The sequence below is a fragment of the Pseudochaenichthys georgianus genome, chromosome 4 (assembly GCF_902827115.2).
Source record: "Pseudochaenichthys georgianus chromosome 4, fPseGeo1.2, whole genome shotgun sequence".
Taxonomy (NCBI): domain Eukaryota; kingdom Metazoa; phylum Chordata; class Actinopteri; order Perciformes; family Channichthyidae; genus Pseudochaenichthys; species Pseudochaenichthys georgianus.
This window is the reverse complement of record NC_047506.1, coordinates 21,166,650-21,188,950: the sequence shown is the minus strand read 5'-3', so window position 1 is coordinate 21,188,950 and position 22,301 is coordinate 21,166,650. Positions and strand designations below refer to the sequence as shown.

The 22,301-nt window shown below is 44.6% G+C and overlaps 2 protein-coding genes across 3 annotated transcripts in view; both read right to left on the bottom strand.

The window, feature by feature from the left end:
* Window positions 1-2,900, bottom strand: part of LOC139433729 (kinesin-like protein KIF21B) — a 4,456-nt gene extending 1,556 nt beyond the window's left edge. Inside the window, exons 1-3 of the mRNA XM_071202963.1 lie at window positions 2,598-2,900; window positions 805-1,121; window positions 91-274 (exon numbers count right to left, since the gene is read on the bottom strand). Of these exons, the coding sequence (XP_071059064.1) occupies window positions 91-274; window positions 805-1,121; window positions 2,598-2,900 (804 nt within the window). The remainder of the gene's footprint in view (window positions 1-90; window positions 275-804; window positions 1,122-2,597) is intronic.
* anos1b (anosmin 1b) overlaps window positions 1-22,301 on the bottom strand; it is a 69,381-nt gene that overhangs the window by 11,369 nt on the left and 35,711 nt on the right. For both annotated transcript variants that reach the window (XM_034080470.2, XM_034080471.2), the window contains exons 4-6: window positions 21,061-21,268; window positions 20,079-20,263; window positions 18,225-18,354 (exon numbers count right to left, since the gene is read on the bottom strand). In XM_034080470.2, coding sequence (XP_033936361.1) covers window positions 18,225-18,354; window positions 20,079-20,263; window positions 21,061-21,268 — 523 coding nt within the window. The remainder of the gene's footprint in view (window positions 1-18,224; window positions 18,355-20,078; window positions 20,264-21,060; window positions 21,269-22,301) is intronic.

Below are 22,301 nucleotides of genomic sequence, written 5' to 3'. Positions count from 1 at the left end.
CTTCTGACTCATCAAGACACACAGAGGAAAGTCAGAGCCGTACGTGTAACAGACCTTAATCAAGAGGAGAAATAAGAATGCCATTCCTACCTTGATAAGCCGATCCATGTCAGCTTCCACGTTAGAGATTGTCATTCTCTGCATGACGATGTCCATAATGCGACGCTCCAGTGTTTGCCACTTCAGCCGGGCAGACTTGGAGAAGCTGCTCACTCTGCTCGCCGCTGCAGCGCTGCCAGGGCCTGCTGGCTTACGCTGCAACTTCTTCCTGCTGCTGGAAGAGACAAGATGGAAGAGAGGTGAAACATAAGATTTGACTGATGCAATTGGAAGGAATTGAGTAGAGGTAAGAGTTACAAGAGGAAAAAAGGATCCAGAGGTAAAAGGGCCATCACAAACAACAGTCATTACTCATCTGACAAGGAAGAATCAATAATAACGCTCATTAAGACCCTTCATTCACTTTTGGGCCATATGGGAAACACATTTTAAGCCAAACACTAACTGATCATCACTTTTCAGTTGATATGGGGAACCTGTCAGCAAACGGTTGCTTATTTACATCCAGCATTAACAGAGTAACATAAAGGTATAGTGTGCGTTTGCATCCACCTGAGGAGGTATCCCTCTTTCTAAATGCTCCTAGACCTTGACAATGAGCTGAAACTCAATCAAATGCTTTATAAGGTCAAGTACAGCTCCAGTACAATTTACTCCTTTCGCATTTTATCCCAACAATTAGCATTAAAATATCCACTAAGAAGACAGTGTTCACATCACCAGTAAAGTATAGGCCTTTCTTACCCAATGACTCTGGTTCCGTCCATGCTCCCCTCACTCTCGGCCAGATATCCAATCACGCTGTTCTTGTTGTTCCATTGTTTCACCATCCCGCTCACAGACCTCCCGCTATCAGGCTCAGAGCTGCTTGCTGTGGTGCTGGCTGACAATTCAGCTCCAGAGTCCGATATTTGGGGAGACTGGTTCCAGCGGGCCACGCGCCCGGCCACGCGGTCTGACATAGGTTTGGCCTGGCGCCGCAGAGCCGTCACCTCCTGAGTCTTCCTGCGCAGAACCTGCTCCTGCTGCCGCTTCTGAGACTCCAGCGCTCGGATCTGGTACTGAAGGAGAGATCGGACGGAAACAGTTTATTAATACTTTGTTTTTCACTCTTCATCAAATGTTAATTAGATTCCTGAGCTGACAGCGTTTTGCAAAACAGGCTTACCAAGTGTTGATCATGAGAGGATTTAGGGACGAAATCCGAAATAAAAGGATTATGACGAGACACTGGATGACTGTGTACATGTTCGCATGCTTGTTAATTAGCCCTCCCCTCCAGGGGAAATAAACACACAGGGGAATTCATTTGGTGTATCTGCTTATCTTCAAAACTTGGAAAGCCAAACCACAAAATCTGTGTGCAATATGTACACAATAAATTATTTTAAAGTGCCATCCTGTGAAACTGAAGGAGAACCTCAAAGCAAGCAATACACACCAACTTATCAGAATGAGTCATTCTTTAAATACACTTGTGAAATTAGAAGACCAAGTGGACAGCAGTTGAAGTGTTAATTACACTCATATATAACATTGCTCACCTATCTCACAAGCGTCCTAATGATTATATTTCTGTATTAGAAATTAGAGGGAGATAAGCGCCCAAGACAATATGTTGATGGATGTGCTAAATATCTCATTATTTTTGTGTTTAGCGCTACAACTAATTATTATTTTTCTTATCAATGAATTAATTTTCAGTTTATTCTCTGTTTTATACATTAATCATAAGCCGCGTTCACACTGCGGTACTTTTCCCACAAAGGTTCATGCGAACTTAGTTCATGATCGCGTTCACACCAAAAGAGCCGGTACTAAAAGTAATTCATGCGAACCTTTTTACCCCCTCGAAAGTCCCTGCTAGAAAGCAGGACTTTCGAGCGGCTCTTTTTGAGAAAAGAGCTATATTCCTGATTGGCTGGGCGGATTGCAAACCACGCCCCGTAAAACTCCCAAAAAGTTTTGTGAAGCCGCCATTTTATTATCCTCGCATTAGCATTATTAGCATTAGCCCAGCGCAGAAACGCAGAGAGACTAACTTATGGCAACACAAAATAAAACATGGGAGCGGTGGAGATGAGGAGGTGTCGGCGTTCTGGCAATTTACTCGGAAGGCTTCAGTAGAAGCTGCTGGGAGTCCCAGCCCCAACTCCGGGGACTTCCGGACGGGGACTTTGGGCGGCAGTATACGCCGTGAAGTGGGTTGCGGCCTGCCAGTAAACCCAAAGCAGAAGAAGAAGAACTGACGTCAGCGGCTTCATTTGCCTAATCCTCCCCCAGGGACTTTTTCTGGTGTGAACGTGATCTGTACTTAGTTCATGCGAACTAAAGAGTTCGCATGAACTAAGTTCGCATGAACCTTTGTGGGAAAAGTACCGCAGTGTGAACGCGGCTATAGGCTGTACAAAACAGAGAAAAAGCAGGATGAGACTCTGAGAACGAAATGTTCTGCCAATTAACTTAAACAATTAATTGATTATAAAAATACTTTGTTGGATATATGAGTCCTAAACAAACACAGCCTGCAGTCCGACCTCTTGTCTGCGCTGCTCCTTCTTGAGTTGGGCGATCTCCCGGTTCCTCTTCGCCTCCACCATCCTCCTCCTCTGCTGCTCCTCCTTCATCTGCTTCATCAGCGTCACCTTGGCTTTCTTCATGTCGTTGACCTCTGTCTGGAGTTTCTGCAGCTCCCGTTCGTACCTGCTCTGGTTTTTCAGGAGACGAGCATGCTCTTTCTGTGCCACCTGCAGCTTCAGCAGGTCTCGGTTCATCTCCTTAAGACGTTTCTCGTAGTCCTGCTTGACCCGGCTGGCCTTCTCCTCCGTATAGTTCTCCATGGACACTGTGTAGACATGCAAACATGTTAATGGGTTTTGTCAGGATGCTTTTTTCTAAAGATAAAAAAACTATAAGTTACTTACGTAACCCCAGGACTCAGAGTAACATGAAGTGAGATGTCTCACTATGGGATGCGCCTCATCGCGGAGCAAACAGAAGCATCAATCTCATTACGCCAATCCTGATTGGCTGGTGATCTTGACGTCAACGTCAGGGGAAATCACCCCCTATAAGTAGCCTGCGCCACGACGCATGCGTCATTCAAAATAAGCACCTCTTCTCGCTTCACCATAGCAAGGAGGGCCGTCTGGTGAGACATCTCACTTCATGTTACTCTGAGGGCTGGGGTTACGTAAGTAACCTATAGTTCTCATTCATAACACTGCGTTCGATGTCTCACTATGGGATATTGTAGCTCCCGTATTGCCAGACGAGCTTATCTCGAAGATCACCGATCAACCAGAATTTAACAGGTGGAGTCCCGACTCAACAAGGTGCCCAGCACTGCTCGGGCCACGCTTGGAGCAGAGACGTCCAGCCTGTAAAAGCGGACAAAAGTGAGTGGCGAAGACCAGCTTAGAAACACCCTTGAACAAAGCCCAGGATGTAGCCAGGCCCCGAGTCGAGTGAGCCCGCAGACCCGAAGGTGCTTGCAGATTCTGACTCGTATAGGCCAAAGCAATCGCCTCCACGATCCAGTGGGATAGTCGTTGCTTAGTAACAGGCTTAACCTTGTGAGGTTTAGCCCAGGACACGAAGAGTTGGTCATTAAGACGAAGCTCTTTTGATCTGTCCATATATGTGTGTAAAGCCCGGACTGGACACAATAGATCCTGCTGCTGCTCCCCGGAGGAAACCAGCTGCGGAGGAAATGCCTCAATGTCAATCGGAGTACACGAACCAACCACCTTTGGTGTAAAGGTAGGGTTGGGTTTCAACAACACTCTCGTTTGCCCTGGGGCGAACTGAGTGCATGAGGGATGTACAGACAGTGCATGGATATCGCTGACCCGTTTAGCGGATGCCAGGGCCAGTAACAGCACTGTCTTGAGTGACAGATGTTTCATGTCAGCTCCTTCCAGGGGTTCAAATGGGGTCATTTTGAGCCCATTTAAAACCACTGCCAGGTCTCATAAGGGCACCAGCGACCTGGAGACAGGGAGGAGCCTGCGAGCTCCCTTCATAAAACGCAAACCAAAGGATGTTGGCTAGCCGTCTTACCCTCAAAGCCCACATGGCATGCAGCAATAGCAGCCAGGTACACCTTGATCGTGGAGAAAGCTCTGTGTTTATCGATCAAGTCCTGTAGGAATGATAAAATCACCCCGACAGGACATTGAAAAGAGATGTGTCCTTCTTGAAGGCACCACTCCTCAAACACCCTCCACTTACAGTCGTAAAGAGACCTGGTGGAGGAAGCTCTCGCACTCTGAATAGTGTTTATCACCTTCTGAGGGAGTCCCACTGTATTCAGATTGTACCACTCACGGGTCAGGCCCATAGTGCCCCGTGCTCTGGGCGTGGGTGAAGGATCGCCCTCCTCGCCTGAGACAATCTGTACCTGCGTGGTGGGGCTGCCATGGCTGCCCGCACAACAGCTGATATATCTCCGCCAGCCCGTATATTGCGGGCTAGGGTGGAAACATCAGAGTAAGTGTGTGGCGTTGCTCCTTCACTCTGGCCAGAGTTAAGGGTAACAGAACCAGGGGTGGGAACGTGTACAGAGGACCCGGAGGTCAATCGTGTACGAGTGCGTCCCTGCCTAACTGTGCGTTTAAATCGTGCATTAAAGAGAAACAGCTGTCATTGAGCACTTTGCAAACAGACTTAACGCGGCTCCGCCGAACGTCTAAGCTGGGAGAGATATCCCGCCGTTCATTTCTATATTTTCAAAAAAAGTCGGAGGAGAAACTAACTATCGCCGTAGCGAATCACCCGGTTTTGTATGACCAGACCCTCTTCACCTCCCGGGATACAAACCGGAGGAACCAGGCATGGAGGGAGGTGGCAGAGACAGTGGGGGAAACTGGTAGGTTTTCGCCTGTTTGGGGAGTTTATATATATATTGCTCGCATAAAATCCCGAAAACGGGGGTTTTTGCTTTGTATGTCGGGGGCGGGAGATTCATGTGATTGGTTGTTGGCCGTGTTGCTTGAATAAAATCCCCAAGCTCCAGACACGCCCAGCTCCAAGCTATTTTTGGAGCTGTAGTGTCTGGAGCTTGGGGATTTTATTCAAGCAACACGGCCAACAACCAATCACATGAATCTCCCGCCCCCGACATACAAAGCAAAAACCCCCGGGGATTTTATGCGAGCAATATATATATAAACTCCCCAAACAGGCGAAAACCTACCAGTTTCCCCCACTGTCTCTGCCACCTCCCTCCATGCCTGGTTCCTCCGGTTTGTATCCCGGGAGGTGAAGAGGGTCTGGTCATACAAAACCGGGTGATTCGCTACGGCGATAGTTAGTTTCTCCTCCGACTTTTTTTGAAAATATAGAAATGAACGGCGGGATATCTCTCCAGCTTAGACGCGGTTTGATTGGCTAGCGCTTCAGCTGTCAGATTTTGGGAAACGGGATTTGATTGGCTGGCGCTGGCTACTCCGGCGTCCAGGCGACCAGAAGTTGAACATTGTTCAACTTCTGGTCGCCTGGGTCGCCTGAGACGCCTCGCTCTGCTACCCACAATTCAGTTCGGCGAAAAAGCGCGGCTACGTGACGTCACCCCATTGAAAGTGAATGGGCAGCTTGGAGCTGCTTGGAGCTTTCGACGCTGTAGTGTAGACGGGCCGTAATGCTGTCCCTAGGTGCATAACACCCGGTACTTGTGTCGTTCTCAGAGAGAGGAGACGTCTGCCGCTCCAAGGGATCAGTTTGTGCCAGTGTGAACTGCGGTCAAGCCAGCCTCCACTTGGGAAAACACAGTCAAGCCAGCCCGCACGTGATATTGGGTTGCGCGAATATTAGAAGCATTACGGTAAAATCCCAGCGCTTACTCGGTCAATAACAAAAGCACCTATAAAAACAAACCAAACATATTAAATTAAGAAATATGTACTATATAATGTGATCAATAATTATTTAAAACAAACTACGTATAACTACCACGAGTAAATGTAAAATGTAAGGAGTTTCAAAATAAAAGTCCTTTGAAATCTCATATTGAAATCTCATATATGAGCTATCAGCCCTGTGTTTAGATAAGAATAAAATGAAATCTCTCCCTGATGCAAGACTCATCTCACTGCAGGGTGATAGAAGGACAGCCCATCTACTCACCCAGAAAAAAATCAGGACATTCTGATGTGGAGTTTCAAAATAAAAGACCTTTGAAATCCCATATATGAGCTATCAGCCCTGTGTTTAGATAAGATTAAAACGAAATCTCTCCCTGATGCAAGACTCATCTCACTGCAGGGTGATAGAAGGACAGCCCATCTACTCACCCAGAAAAAATCAGGACATTCTGATGTGGAGTTTCAAAATAAAAGACCTTTGAAATCCCATATATGAGCTATCAGCCCTGTGTTTAAATACGAATAAAACGAAATCTCTCCCTGATGCAAGACTCATCTCACTGCAGGGTGATAGAAGGACAGCCCATCTACTCACCCAGAAAAAATCAGGACATTCTGATGTGGAGTTTCAAAATAAAAGACCTTTGAAATCCCATATATGAGCTATCAGCCCTGTGTTTAATACGAATAAAACGAAATCTCTCCCTGATGCAAGACTCATCTCACTGCAGGGTGATAGAAGGACAGCCCATCTACTCACCCAGAAAAAATCAGGACATTCTGATGTGGAGTTTCAAAATAAAAGACCTTTGAAATCCCATATATGAGCTATCAGCCCTGTGTTTAGATAAGAATACAACGAAATCTCTCCCTGATGCAAGACTCATCTCACTGCAGGGTGATAGAAGGACATCCCATATACTCACCCAGAAGAAATCAGGATATTCTGATGTGGAGTTTCAAAATAAAAGACCTTTGAAATCCCATATATGAGCTATCAGCCCTGTGTTTAGATAAGAATAAAACGAAATCTCTCCCTGATGCAAGACTCATCTCACTGCAGGGTGATAGAAGGACACCCCATCTACTCACCCAGAAAAAATCAGGACATTCCTCTATGTACAGAGCATAGCCCATAAAATATGTGGTCAAACAATCTAGTATTATGAATGAAGTGTGAATGAATATGTGGGGCTAAAGTTTGCATTTGGTAAGTGTTTAAGTAGTTTTGAGTGCAGTTCTTCACAGGAGAAATTAGGTGTTTTGCACTTTAGGTGTGTGGTTTTGTGAATTGTGTTTAGTGTTCTGAGAAAGTAAGCAATTTAAAAAAAGATGTGTGTTAGCAATCGAGAAAAATGTAACATAAATTGTACACCTTGAAAACCATCCATTACAAAATAATAATATTCAAAACTAATAAATCAGAATATACACTTTAGCAAATACCACAAGTAAACTATAAGGACTATAATAGTGCATTTCTGTCTAAAATTTGATTTCACTTTTACCTCGCCTGCTCCTTTTTTTTTTTGTCCTCAATATCTGCCTCCCTTGTTTTAACACTGTGTTTGGGTCCTACCTTACCATTTTATTTTGAAACTATATATCAGAATGTCCTGATTTTTTCTGGGTGAGTAGATGGGGTGTCCTTCTATCACCCTGCAGTGAGATGAGTCTTGCATCAGGGAGAGATTTCGTTTTATTCTTTTAAACACAGGGCTGATAGCTCATATATGGGATTTCAAAGGTCTTTTATTTTGAAACTCCACATCAGAATGTCCTGATTTTTTCTGGGTGAGTAGATGGGCTGTCCTATCACCCTGCAGTGAGATGAGTCTTGCATCAGGGAGAGATTTCGTTTTAATCTTATCTAAACACAGGGCTGATAGCTCATATATGGGATTTCAAAGGTCTTTTATTTTGAAACTCCACATCAGAATGTCCTGATTTGTTCTGGGTGAGTAGATGGGGTGTCCTTCTATCACCCTGCAGTGAGATGAGTCTTGCATCAGGGAGACATTTCGTTTTATTCTTATAAACACAGGGCTGATAGCTCATATATGGGATTTCAAAGGTCTTTTATTTTGAAACTCCACATCAGAATGTCCTGATTTTTTCTGGGTGAGTAGATGGGGTCCTTCGATCACCCTGCAGTGAGATGAGTCTTGCATCAGGGAGAGATTTCGTTTTATCTTATCTAAACACAGGGCTGATGGCTCATATATGGGATTTCAAAGGTCTTTTATTTTGAAACTCCACATCAGAATGTCCTGATTTTTTCTGGGTGAGTAGATGGGTGTCCTTCTAGAACCCTGCAGTGAGATGAGTCTTGCATCAGGGAGAGATTTCGTTGTATTCTTATCTAAACACGGGGCTGATAGCTCATATATGGGATTTCAAAGGTCTTTTATTTTGAAACTCCACATCAGAATGTCCTGATTTTCTCTGGGTGAGTAGATGGGCTGTCCTTCTATCACCCTGCAGTGAGATAGTCTTGCATCAGGGAGAGATTTCGTTTTATTCTTATCTAAACACAGGGCTGATAGCTCATATATGGGATTTCAAAGGTCTTTTATTTGAAACTCCACATCAGAATGTCCTGATTTTTTCTGGGTGAGTAGATGGGGTGTCCTTCGATCACCCTGCAGTGAGATGAGTCTTGCATCAGGGAGAGATTTCGTTTTATTCTTATCTAAACACGGGGCTGATAGCTCATATATGGGATTTCAAAGGTCTTTTATTTTGAAACTCCACATCAGAATGTCCTGATTTTCTCTGGGTGAGTAGATGGGCTGTCCTTCTATCACCCTGCAGTGAGATAAGTCTTGCATCAGGGAGAGATTTCGTTTTATTCTTATCTAAACACAGGGCTGATAGCTCATATATGGGATTTCAAAGGTCTTTTATTTTGAAACTCCACATCAGAATGTCCTGATTTTTTCTGGGTGTCCTATCACCCTGCAGTGAGATGAGTCTTGCATCAGGTAGTGTTAATTTCGTCAGCTATTTTTTTATTTAGTTTTAGTCGTAGTCCTGTATTAAATTCCTTTTTAGTTTTAGTCATATTTAGTCATCTTCATCCTGTTTTATTTAGTCAAGTTTTAGTCGACTAAAAGTCGAGCATTTTAGTCTTATTTTAGTCGACTAAAACGGTAAACATTTTAGTCAAGATTAGTCGACTAAAAGTCTGAGCATTTTAGTCTTATTTTAGTCAAAGAAAACTAATTATTTTAGTCTACTTTTGTCAATGAAAACGGTTGAGTCTTTTTAGTCATCAGATATATAGAACATTTCAGTCAAACTAGTCTAGCCAAAACCAATAATTTCATTTTAGTATATAAATAAATAAGATTATATCTTGTCCTTATTTGATGAAAAACACAGGTTGAATGATTTAAGAATGCAGCTTTGCAGAGTATCTGGTCAGGTTTGTGGTGTTTTTTACCAGCTGTGTTTTGGCCGCATTGCTTCCCTTCTGATGAAACAATGCATTCGCTTTTTTTTCCTCCGCCTCATTGTAGCGAAAATGGGCCCAAATATCACATAGTTTCTTTCTCCCAAGCAGTGGTAGCTTTAGACTTTTTCGTTGCCAGTCATTTTGACAGACAGGATCGTAAACATTTCCGTCATAATCCATTATTATCCGTCGAGTGCACAATGTATCGCTCACTCGCGCTAACGGGGGGGTATTCGGTTAACGCGAACACTGCTCCTAAGCCCTGTTGTTGCCATTTTATTTTCTGTTAAATAAGGTTAGTTAGACCCGAGTCTTCCTGACAGTTCATATGTGCCGCTGCCCGGTGTAATTCAAATGTACCGCTACGCGCAGCACATACACACAGCTGCTGCTCTGCCGCAGCACCGGAAATGGAACTGCTGGGAGAAAAACTGACTCTCAGAGATTTAACGTTATCTTTGATAATATTTCTCTCCTCATTTTTCGTCAACGAAAGTAAAGAGAGATTTTGTCATAGTTTTTATTTAGTAAACTACATTTTCGTCTCGTCACTTTTCGTCAACGATATGGCATGATGATTTCGTTACAGTTATTGTTTACTGCCGTCGGTGCCGTCTCGTCATCGTCTCGAGAGATTTCGTTTATTCTTATCTAAACACAGGGCTGATAGCTCATATATGGGATTTCAAAGGTCTTTTATTTTGAAACTCCACATCAGAATGTCCTGATTTTTTCTGGGTGAGTAGATGGGGTGTCCTTCTATCACCCTGCAGTGAGATAAGTCTTGCATCAGGGAGATATTTCGTTTTATTCTTATCTAAACACAACGGCTGATAGCTCATATATGAGATTTCAAAGGACTTTTATTTTGAAACTGTGGACTGGAGACAACGCAATCTCCCCTGGCGGTTCATACACGATATCGTGTTGTCTGTCCTCACGAGGACATGAAGTCCTCTGAGAGAAGGCAGGAAGCGTTTTTTTTTGGGTGGGGGACACCGCTAAAAGCTCCGGGTAGTTTACGCGTGCCCGCTGGAAGTCTCTGTTCTAGGGACCTCTCACCGGGCGACCTTCGTAAATCCCCTATCAGCCCGTCTGACCTGCGTCCGTGGTGACCACCTTCCGTGAAAAGACTGCACCTGTAGGCGCGTCCCGCACTGGAAAAGTCGGGCGTAGTGCCACTACGCATTTTATAATAACCAAAACTCTCCGTACGCCGTGGCGTTCGGGGTTTAGTTTTATTATGAGGCCCATGTTGAGCGGGTGCTTTACGAGGACATTTTCCTCCGTAATCTGACTCCGCTCGGTGGGCTTTATAGATAAAACCCTTCTTTCTAGGAGAGAGAGAACCTCTCTCTCCAGAATGTGGGTTGACTCTCTCTGGGCTTGTGAAAACAGATAAATTATAACTGTTTTGAGAAGCCCAGGCAGACATCGTGAGTATCTCCTGCTGTATGCTCCTTAGAGCCAGCTGGGATGTCACTCTTACGGCTCCGACCGGCACTGCGCATGTGCGTGACGGAGGTGCCTTTACAGCTCCAGCCGGTACTGCGCATGTGTGTACCGGTGGTGCCCTCACGGCTCCAGTCGGCACTGCGCCTGCGCGTGCCGGTGGTGCCCTTAAAGCCCCGGCCGGCACTGCGCATGTGTGTGGCGGTGGCTTCACGGACCCGTCAATAATCCGTCCTTTGAGAGGTGCCGTAGCTGCTCTCCAAAGGGGAAGAATTGGCGGGCTGCCCATTACAGCTCTAGCCAGCACTGCGCATGCGTGTGGCGGTGGTGCCTTCACAGACCCGTTTATTATCCGCCTTTTGAGAGAGTCCGTAGCTGCTCTCAGAAGGGGATTTATAGTTAACGGACTGTTTATTGTCTTTCTTTTCATTTTTTTGAGCTGCGCCCTTGGCCGGAGCCTGGATGCGTCAGCGGAAAATGGTTTATTCAGACAAGAAAGATGTGACATGTGTTTTATGCGGACTTGAGGATGACGTTGAGGCATCTCTCGAGGCGGCAGGAACACATTCACGGAGGGGAGAAGGAGGGGCTGTCACGCCTCTCGCTTCTTCTTCCTCGACTGCTGGCCGAAATTCTGGGTTGGCTGAGCCTGAGCTGCAGCCGGAACCGGAGATTTTCTCGGCCAACTTGCCCTTGTCTCCAGCCTGGGCTGGGGACTCGGGGTGGGCTGCGACCTTTGCGTCTTCGATGTTTTAAACCGAGCAGGGTTCGAGGCAGCTTGGGTGTCGTGAGTATCTCCTGCTGCATGCTCCTTAGAGCCAGCTGAGATGTCACGCTTACAGCTCCAGCCGGCACTGCGTGTGGCGGTGGTGCCTTCACAGACCCGTCAATAATCCGCCTTTTGAGAGATGCCGTAGCTGCTCTCAAAAGGGGAGAAAATTGGCGGGCTGCTTATTGGTTTTATTGATTTTCTATTCATTTTTTTGAGCTGCGCCCTCGGCCCTCGGCCTGGATGCGTCAGCGGCAAATGTTTAATGACAGAGGAATCAACCAACGTGTGACATGTGTTTGTGCGGACTTGAGGATGGCGTTTAGGCATCTCTCGAGGCGGCGGGAACACATTCACGGAGGGGAGAAGGAGGGGCTGTCACGCCGCTCGCTTCTTCTTCCTCGACTGCTGGCCGAAATTCTGGGTTGGCTGAGCCTGAGCTGCAGCCGGAACCGGAGATTTTCTCGGCCAACTTGTCTAGTCTGGCCGCAGCGCGCTTACACACGGCTTGTAGGTCCATACTGAGACAGGGCGAAGCTGGTGTGCTATCGCCGAGAGAGCAGCCATCGCTCCCGGCTTTGCAGCCTGAGCTGGTGACACGAAGACGTCGTCTTCTTGCTCGTCCGAATCAGACAGGAGGAACTCAGAGGCATCCTCTTCGTCCTCCATGTAATCCAATTCTAGGACATCCTCCGCGGGTGAAACCATGGTGAGGTCCAGCCGGGAGCCCCAGCTTGGTATAGCGTGGGGTCCCGTTCCAGCGTCCTTTGCCGCCACCGGATCCCGGCCTGATATGGCGCGGGAACCCGGTTCCGCGGCTGCCGCAGTTGATGAGCCCCAGGCCGTGAAGGTGAGGGACTCAGTCTCTGCGGCGGACACCCCCGTGTCTTGATTGCCAGCCGGCCAATCAGTGGACATGAGGGGATCCTGTCCCGACAGGCTAGCTTGTTGCGCTAACCTTCGGTGGAGGCTCTTCACGGTGAGGCGGGCACAATGTCCGCACGAGCCGGGGTTGTCGATGGCCTCCTGGGCGTGTTCCAGCCCGAGGCAGGACGAACAGATCTGGTGTGAGTCTGTGCCTGACACTTTCAACCCGCAACCGCAGCGCCGAGCCTCCAAGTTCCTGACTCCTCTGGTGTGAGGGAGAGAGGCATCCATCTCGTTCGCCGTGAGGCGTGGAGAGGGTCCGCTCATGACAGGTACGTTCGAGAAAAAAGTGTTTACCGATCTGTCCTTAATCCGGGGGAAAAAAGGACAGCGTGGGTCTTTTTCTCTCAAGGATATTACCTGGTATGGTAATATTCCTGTAATCCTTTTCTCCGCCGTGGAAGAGAGAAGAAAAAAGTGTCGGTAGTGAGGGGAAAAAACACAAGTTAGCGACTGGTGTGTTGCTAACTTGAAGTCAAAACCTTACCTTACTCCAGAGGAAGAACGGCGAGGTTGACTATAATACTCCTCTGTGAGAGAATAGGGTAGCCGGCTAACGCCCGTCGACCGAAATTAGCTTATGGGTCAGTCTGTGGACTGTTAAGCTAGCCCGGCTACCGTTAGAGATGTGCTCTGAAGCGAGAAGAGGTGTTTGAATGACGCATGCGTCGTGGCGCAGGCTACTTATAGGGGGTGATTTCCCCTGACGTTGACGTCAAGATCACCAGCCAATCAGGATTGGCGTAATGAGATTGATGCTTCTGTTTGCTCCGCGATGAGGCGCATCCCATAGTGAGACATCGAACGGAGTGTTATGAATGAGAACTGCAAAAGAAACGTGGACATCCCCTGTGAAAAGGACACACTGGACATTTTTATCCTAACTGTTCATTTGGACCAATAACATACCAACAACAAAATGTGTTGTTCATCTACTGCCCCATCTTAAAGGTGGGGTAGGTAAGTTTGAGAAACTGGCTCGAGATACACTTTTTGTTATATTCCATGGAATGCTCTTAACATCCCGATAGCAATGAATATCTTAAGTGCTTTGACAAAAAATCCATAAAGAAATGTCATCTGTGGAAGCCGTAGTACTGTAAAAAGCACGACCAATCATTTGAGCCGGCCCGGCTAAAATAACTGGATGGCCTACCTGCCTGTCAGCCTTCCATCGGGGCACAAACCTATCTCGTGCCCTCATTGGTCATGTGCGCGTTCGTGTGTTGGAGGAGGGGCTCTGTAAGGAAGTGGCTGATTCTTTCCGGCTGTGTATTTTCAAATTCTAGCGCACTCGAGCCGGTTTGAGTGGTTTCTCCAAAATTACCTACCCCACCTTTAAAGAGCCTGTGACACCATCCCAACAACTGTTGTGCAATGAAATATTGGGCTACTAGTAATCTCGAACCGTCAGTTTAAAAAAGAAAAAGCGATACCGTTTCGTTAAATATCAATAATTTCGAACATCGCGGGGAAATTCCTTCACTCATTTTGAAGTTTTGGGGGAAGCCGGAAGTGACGTCAATGCGGGAACGCTTCGAGAGCCAGACAAAGTGTGTTGTGTCATGCGTAGAAATGGTGAATTACTGAGTTTAGGCACGTTAATAACGTTTTAATGAAGTTGACTACAGTATATTCATATTTGTCAGTGCTTTCATGTCAATTCGGCGATATAAACATAAATGATCGTGGTGAAGATGATGATTACATTAGGATTACAAATCGGGAGTGAGAGCTGCTGAATTTCCTCCCGTCGGATGTGATATAAAAACAAATCGATTATTTTTGTGGTTATAAACTCAAGTGGATGAAACTACATTTATTAGTGCTTTCATGTCAATTCGGCGAACATATTATACATTAAATGATGAGTGAGGATGATGATTAAAAATCGTTTGTTTGAGCCGGTCTGCATTTACTGATGAGAAAACAAACCGATGCTTTTTGTAGTTGTAGTACACCAACAACGTGGATTAAACGTGTGGTTTTTTACCACAATGTTGGGGAAATTAATGGATAAAATGCACGGATTATTATTATTATTCCCACTCCGATCGGGACACTAGGTCCACCGTTTCCCCGCAGCGAGGCTCCCCCCGTTGACAGTTTACGTGGGCTGGGTGCAGTGGCGGACTGTGGGTGCAGTGGCGGACTGGCCATCGGGACGAATCCCGATGGGCCGGTACCGAAGTGGGCCGGTCGGATAAGTAACTAGCACATCCCCCATAGGCGGCGCGTGAGGCTCAGGTTTGAGAAGGCTAAATAACTTATTTTACCTGACGCTGTCCGCCTCCGGCGTCTATAGAAAAGAGATCTACTCAGTGTGCGGAGTTTAAATCTCTCAAGTCATATTACAGGATAAAGGAAATACAGTTTAAACTGCCGTATGCAGAGAAGACGCCGACGTGTCGCACTTATCATTCATATTACATCATCAATCAGATCATCGATCATATAATATCATAATATATCATATATTTCCTTATCTGAGTCAGCTTCTCCAGCCTCATCTGGCCGTGCAACACTCACAGTGTCACAGACTGGATGCAGAAGTATTAGTTAACACATTATGTTGACGAAACACTCGAGACAAATGTAATGAAAGTCAGATCCACTCGTGTCTTAAACGTGAACGCGCTCTCAGCTGGAGAGAGAAACCCTGGCTTGATTTACCGAGTTGATAACCAGCGTCGTAGGACCGCTTAGCGAGATCTCGTTTGTTAGTTTGTTGTTGTTAGTTTGTTTGTTACTCAAACATATCCAGGGTCTGTTGAACTGGCTTCGTAGTACAGGGCACAGGTGGCTAGCAGCGCTAATGTCAAAGACACAGACATTATACATTATATTTGTATTTTACATCCCCCACTCCCCCCGTTGACAGCTTACTAGCGGTACCGAAGTGGGCCGGTCGAGAGACCCGGGATGATTGTTAGTCCCATTCCACCACTGGCTACATGACCATATGATCGCCCATATTGACGCACCTCATTCCTAAACTTAGAAGATACAACATAAACCGATCCTTCAGCCTCATATGAGCTCTCAGACACGTTCAACATGAACCTGTCATCGCTGTCTGAGCTTGCTGCTGTGTGCGCCGTCGTGCGTTTACATCTGACTGTATATATATAAAGGTTTACATGCAGATGCTGGGATCCTGGACGGTGCAGCTGGAGCGCTGTGCCCGCAATGACGTCACCCATCATTTGGCGGGACTTGAAGAATCCCAGAGAAGATCCAGAAAATTGTCAACATTGAAGGCAGATTAATGGTTATCAAAGTACAAATATCCAAAATCAGTTCAGTAACGGTTTTCAAGGGGACAATATGTACTCAAATTGATGGGTTTGGATGATGGGGGAAAACCGTGTCACAGGCTCTTTAAGGAAGCATTAAATCTATATGAACATCTAGTGAAGACAAATTGGGGTTAAGATCGTGATTCCAAAAAAACAGAGGCCGCTCACCAGCTTGACTGAATTGTCTAATAGCTTGATGTCAAATGTGCAGCCGAGCAAAAATAAAGAAGCTGTTCTGGGGGGGAAATACACATTTCCTCTTGGTCTCATTCAAGGCTAAAAGCCAATTAGATTTACAGCATCAAAGGTGAGCGATATTCTCTACTCTCTTTTCAGTAGCTACCAAAACACAGACCGAAACGACCACCACTTCTCAGTGTTTGTCTCCAAAATTAAATCCTGAGGTTACTGCTCTTTCAACACTGGCTCTGTATCCCATTAGAAACTCAAGCCACAATCCTGTATTTGATTAAAACTACAACATATATCTGATTAGAACTACATCCCCCATGGCAGGCTTCCCACAGGCCACAGGCTATGCAGGGCTGGCCCACATACAGAGATCAAAGTTATGGACCTGCCTGGTTTGTGTACGTTTCTTTCTTGGGAATACGCAGTGTGTGTCTCTCATGGTCAGCAGTCATTTCTGGATTCAATACAAAACACACCAAGGCCTTTTCCACTGTGTGTGTCTTTCTCAATCAGGAGGTTTTAGTCCAACTTAATGAGATGAAGACCTCAAGATGCGTTTCAGAACCAGACATTCCCTCGTAATTACTACTGGCAGGTACAGCGCAATCCTACTATCTGAATATCTGAATATGATCAGGAAAAGGGATTTTCAAATTCAGATTCTCTGTCTGGTTAGCATCAGGTTACAGCGGAGGAACTCCTACCATCCTGATATCTGCCAGCTTCCTGATTTGTGACCCCTGACCTCCAACCCCTGAATGGTCAGACTAATGAATTGGAAACACAAGACTCGGACTCCTACTGAGGTTTAAGTGTGTGTTTCCTTAACCTTTAACCCTAACCCTCATAATGCATACATGAATACAAACAGACAAACACTGTGTCTTAAAGGAATAACTCAGTCATTTTTGATACAAGCTTACTTGCCTATCAGAGATTTGGATTACCAGGTCAGACCTTCATTTCGGTCTTTTGTATATACGGCTATAGCCAACAGCTACTTAGCATAGTTAGGCATAGAGAAACAGGGGAAACAGATATCCTTGCTCTTGTAATATCTACCTTCCAGCAGAGCAGGCAACAAGCAGAACATTCAGAAAGTTACTCCTCCCAGCCAAAGAATAACCCACATAATCCACCATAAAAGCACAAATTGTAGTTTTAACGACTGCTGGCTATAGCCCTAACCTGGAATTATGTTCCTGCAGAGATACATGGTATACAGGGTATCCTTAGGTCACTGATGTGCACATCTCCCAACGGTGCCTAGCTCTGAGTAAAGTGAGCGAATTGTAAATCCTGTTGGGGATTGATGTGTCACAAAAGTAATGTACTGCAAAAAGGGATCTTTTAGTATAGCACAGGGAAATGAATGCATCTCCATAGGCATCTCATATCTGTGCTCATCTTAATAAAGTAAATACTGTTGAACATTTCTTATTAAATACTATTTTAACATTTTGAGTGGCCACCAGGAGCTGTTACAAACATACCATGGCCACGAGTTGTGTATTTTGTAAACTTTTTTGCATAAGGAATTTATGATTGGATGTTATGTTGGAGGCGGTGGAAAATCTCAGACACCTCTTCGTAATCTCCCCTAAGTGCTCAACTGATAAAGACCCTTTTTCCAAAGTTCGTTCCAACCTGAAGTCATTATTCACATACAACCATGCTCCAGCCAATCCTGGCAGGGGATTTATATCACCGGCCAATCCTGGCGCAACACCAATATGACCTAAGTCTGCTAAGCATTAGAGCTAGGACCTGTGTGTGTGTGTGTGGGTGTGTGCATGTGTGTGTTATTCTCACTTTCACCCTGTCTCACTGATCCACAAAAGGGATTTGGAACTAAACCAACTGAATAAGTACTGTATGTGTGAATATGTACATGTGCAGTGGTGTATTTTCTGCTTCCTGTCCGTGTTTTATGGACTGCCTGATAGTTATCCTGCTGTGTGTACCTTATCCATCAACTCTGAGACAGAGAAAGAACAGGGAAGGAGAGGAAGGGATACGAGTTTTCCTCAGAGAGGTGTAATATCGATCATAAAATGACACAAATGGAATCTGTGTTTTGCTCAGTGTCTTATGACAGAATATTAAAATTTGACAGAAATATGCAGGATGAAACATCCCTCTGTGGGAATCTCGTAACCGGCTCCAGAAAATGAGAGCATGTGTTTGGACTGTGTTTGTGTTACCTTTACTGGAGATGTGGTGTTTGCTGGGTGTGGTGAAGCCTCTGCTGCCGTGGCTGTTGATGGCTGCTACTTTGAACTGGTACCAGCGCTGAGATCTCAGATCTGTCAGAATGGCATCTTCAGAAAGGGTCTGAAAAATACAAATACATCATATAACCATGACCTGATGCATGACACTGAAATACTTTTGTTGAAGATCATTTACAGTCTTGTATTTTTCTTCATCCAACAAAAACAATTGTATGTGATTCATAGCAGATTTAAATAACTTGCAGTTTTTCTTGTTTTCTTAAACACATTTCACCATTTAGAAGTTACATTTTTGTAACAGTTCATACACATGACTAAAATGAAAATCGATGGCCAACATGACACATTTAAAGTAACAACAATAGCATAAATATCTTTTAAAAAACACACATTGTGGACACATTTATATTATCATTCAATCAATCATTACACAATTTGTCCTGGCTTGGAGCCAGCTGCGGATTAGCTTAGTTTAATTAACCAAAGGCTCACTGATTACAAAGATATATCTTGTTTGTTTTAAACAGAAGTGTACTGGACTATTTCTTGGAAGTGACTGCATCCTGCTAAGAAACAGAATGGATAAAGATGAAACAACGGGAGATGTAACATGCGAATCAGAGCTTTAGAGTTGCTGGCAGGGAGATTGTGTTGCCTTTGAACAGACCATGCTAGATGTTTTCCTGTGTTTCCAGTCTCTTTGCTAAGATAACCAGCTGCTGGTGTTAGCTTCATTTCAAGCGTGCAGACATGAGAGTGTTATCAATCTTCTCATCTAATTTCTGGCGAGAAGGGAAATATGCATATTTCCTAAGACGTAATTTTGTTGAATTAACATAACTTCAGGTCACTCAAGTTTTTAATACTTAAATTACTGTGATTTTAATAGTTTTAACAGAAACAGTTCGTACTGTTCAAGCCCACGTTAGGCACGAATATTCTATCATCTCTCACAAATCCATATTATATCTTCTTTCAAAAATATAAACATGGGACCTCCATACTTTAGAAATATAAGTTTCACAAATGAATGAAGTGGAAAATCAGATGAACACTGTCGGAATGAAATTCCATCTGATAATAGTGAAATTAAATGATTTGCCACAATTATGGTTTACATTTCTGAAGAAAGATTCTCATGTTTTGTCTCCTTGACAGTGCAAATGTAATCAACTGCTTAAAATAAAAACACACACACGCGCGCACACACACACACACACACACACACACACACACAAGCTGCCATCTATGTAAGTCTATAATGAGCGTTCAGTCATTCAGACTCAGCCGGTGGAACGACTGTGGCTGCCTGTGGTTCCTTTTTAAGCTCTGCTTATTTACCTAACCTCACACAGACACACGCACACACTCACTCACACACACACACAGACGCAGGGTTTACCCTGGCAGAATGTGCGACTGGCTGGGGTGGAGAGGTTTAGACAGCAAGGCAGCAGACTGATGAGGTGGAAACAAAGTCTAACATCCATCTCCATAGCTGAGAAGTTTCATCATTCGAGGCAAATTGAGAGTTATGAGTTAAAGATATGTTGCAAACTTTGTTGCGCTGTCCCACTGTTACAGGCACAGGGAAGCATTTTATAGCTTCAATTAATCTTGGACATGTCACATTTTTATCTACTGTATCAGCGTCCCATTTCACAGCTTATCTCCCCAAATAATATTGAAAGGATGATATCACCATCTCTTCAAATGTGAAAAGATTGATTTTGAAAAACATGAATTCTGCTTTATTATTTAAATATATAAAAATCATAATGACCCGGTCTTTAAAGTTGAAACGCTCCTGATCACTGAAATTACCATGGCAACAGTAGTCCATGGAGAGGCATGGTCCTCGCTGGGATGGATCCCGGAGTTCCAGCGGGACTGGAGCACGTAGACGACCGGCTCAATGCTGACATTAAATTTAGAGACCCACACCAACCGAACACGACCCTCTGAATCCTCCGCGAAGCTCATCTCTCTGCGAGGCTTCAGAGGAACCCCTGGGGGGACATGAAAAAATACATTAATACAATTATTATTGAATATTAGTGATGTTATTTGAAAGTAAAAATACATATACACATCAACATCTAATAACAGGAACTAATTTTGAGATGAATTGTTGAAGGAAATAAGTGCATGATACGTATTAATTCGTGCATACAAAAAATAGGATGATCCCATTAATCATGTAGCAGTTGCTATCGGAGTATACAATGACTTGATTGAGTTATGACATTTTGTGGATCAGAAACTCAACTTAAAGCAAAAATATAAATATCACTCAACAATATTTTTTTGGGTTTAATTATTATGGCTGTTCAATCTTCACCACATAGGCATCTGAGGCAGTTTGTAGTCCTGACTAGCCCCACACAGACTTTAGCTGGAGCTTTTTAAACACAACGCGGCCGTCTGGGACTTCAGAAGCAGTCAAGCAGGCAGTATTTAAGGACTTTTTATTACATTAAATTACAATTACATTTATGTGGCATATTCTGTTAACCAAAAAGACATACATACATTTAAACACCATAGAAACAAGAGCTAGCAATCATCAAATCACTAATACAACCAAAAGCATGTTCAGTGCTCTTAATAATAAGCACTGTCGGCCAATGATAGCATTTCAATGGACAGAAATACTTTTTAAATGGCTGCTTAACAAATTATTAATATTAGTATTGTTACTGTGAATCAGCAGAGTGAAATACTAATTTAAACAATTGATTCCTGAAAGAAGTTCTCTCCATCAGTTCAGCAGTCAATAAACAATAAAAACAAGCTCCAACCTCACCTTTATATAGATTGGCTGGTGCTTGGCATGTGTGCCCACAGCCATTAGAGCAGCATTTCCTGGGGGAGGGACAATGCTGGTCTGACGAGCAGCTCTCCACACAGGCCGCAGCAAATCCGGTGGCTTTTTGAGGCGGAGGGCAGTCCCCCTGACGAGATGACCTCAGAGAGGTCAGAAACTCCCGGCTCGTCACACACTCGGTCTGCTTCTGAGAAAAATAACAGGGGGGGATGTTATCATTACAGCTAACACCACAGAAATAATGTATAAACACACATATGAGGGCAGAAGAACACACAGCAGAGGTGAAAGTGTTTCCTTTGGTAAACTCCTACTGACTCTTTGAAGGCAGCCCTTGAGATTTGGTGTGAAAGGGGGGTCTGTGTGTATTATTGTGTTTGTATCTCACATGGCTGGAGATCATCATAATGTAAACACTAGCTTTAGCTAATAGCTCTGAATTACCCAGTGTTCCCAACCAGCCAGCCATTCAACCAGTAACATGCTTCAGTTATTGTGATGAAAAACTAATCTGAAGACCACAGCGACTGGCTTTACAAATAATCATTTAGGGCCACACACATTATACACATAACTTTTACACTCTCACATGTATACATGTATAAGCTCACAAACATGTTATTCATACTACACACATAAGCTTGCATAAACACACACACACACACAGGAATACTCAGTCAGAAAATAGCTTCAAGGTGCCAACAAAAGCATGTTTCTGGAGCAGGAATGACACAGCCACCAAGGGTGTTGTCTCACACACACACACACACACACACACACACACACACACACACACACACACACACACACACACACACACACACACACACACACACACACACACACACACACACACACACACACACACACACACACACACACACACACACAGAAAATAGCTTCAAGGTGCCAACAAAAGCATGTTTCTGGAGCAGGAATGACACAGCCACCAAGGGTGTTGTGACACACACACACACACACACACACACACACACACACACACACACACACACACACACACACACACACACACACACACACACACACACACACACACACACACACACACACACACACAGTCAGAAAATAGCTTCAAGGTGCCAACAAAAGCATGTTTCTGGAGCAGGAATGACACAGCCACCAAGGGTGTTGTGACACACACACACACACACACACACACACACACACACACACACACACACACACACACACACACACAC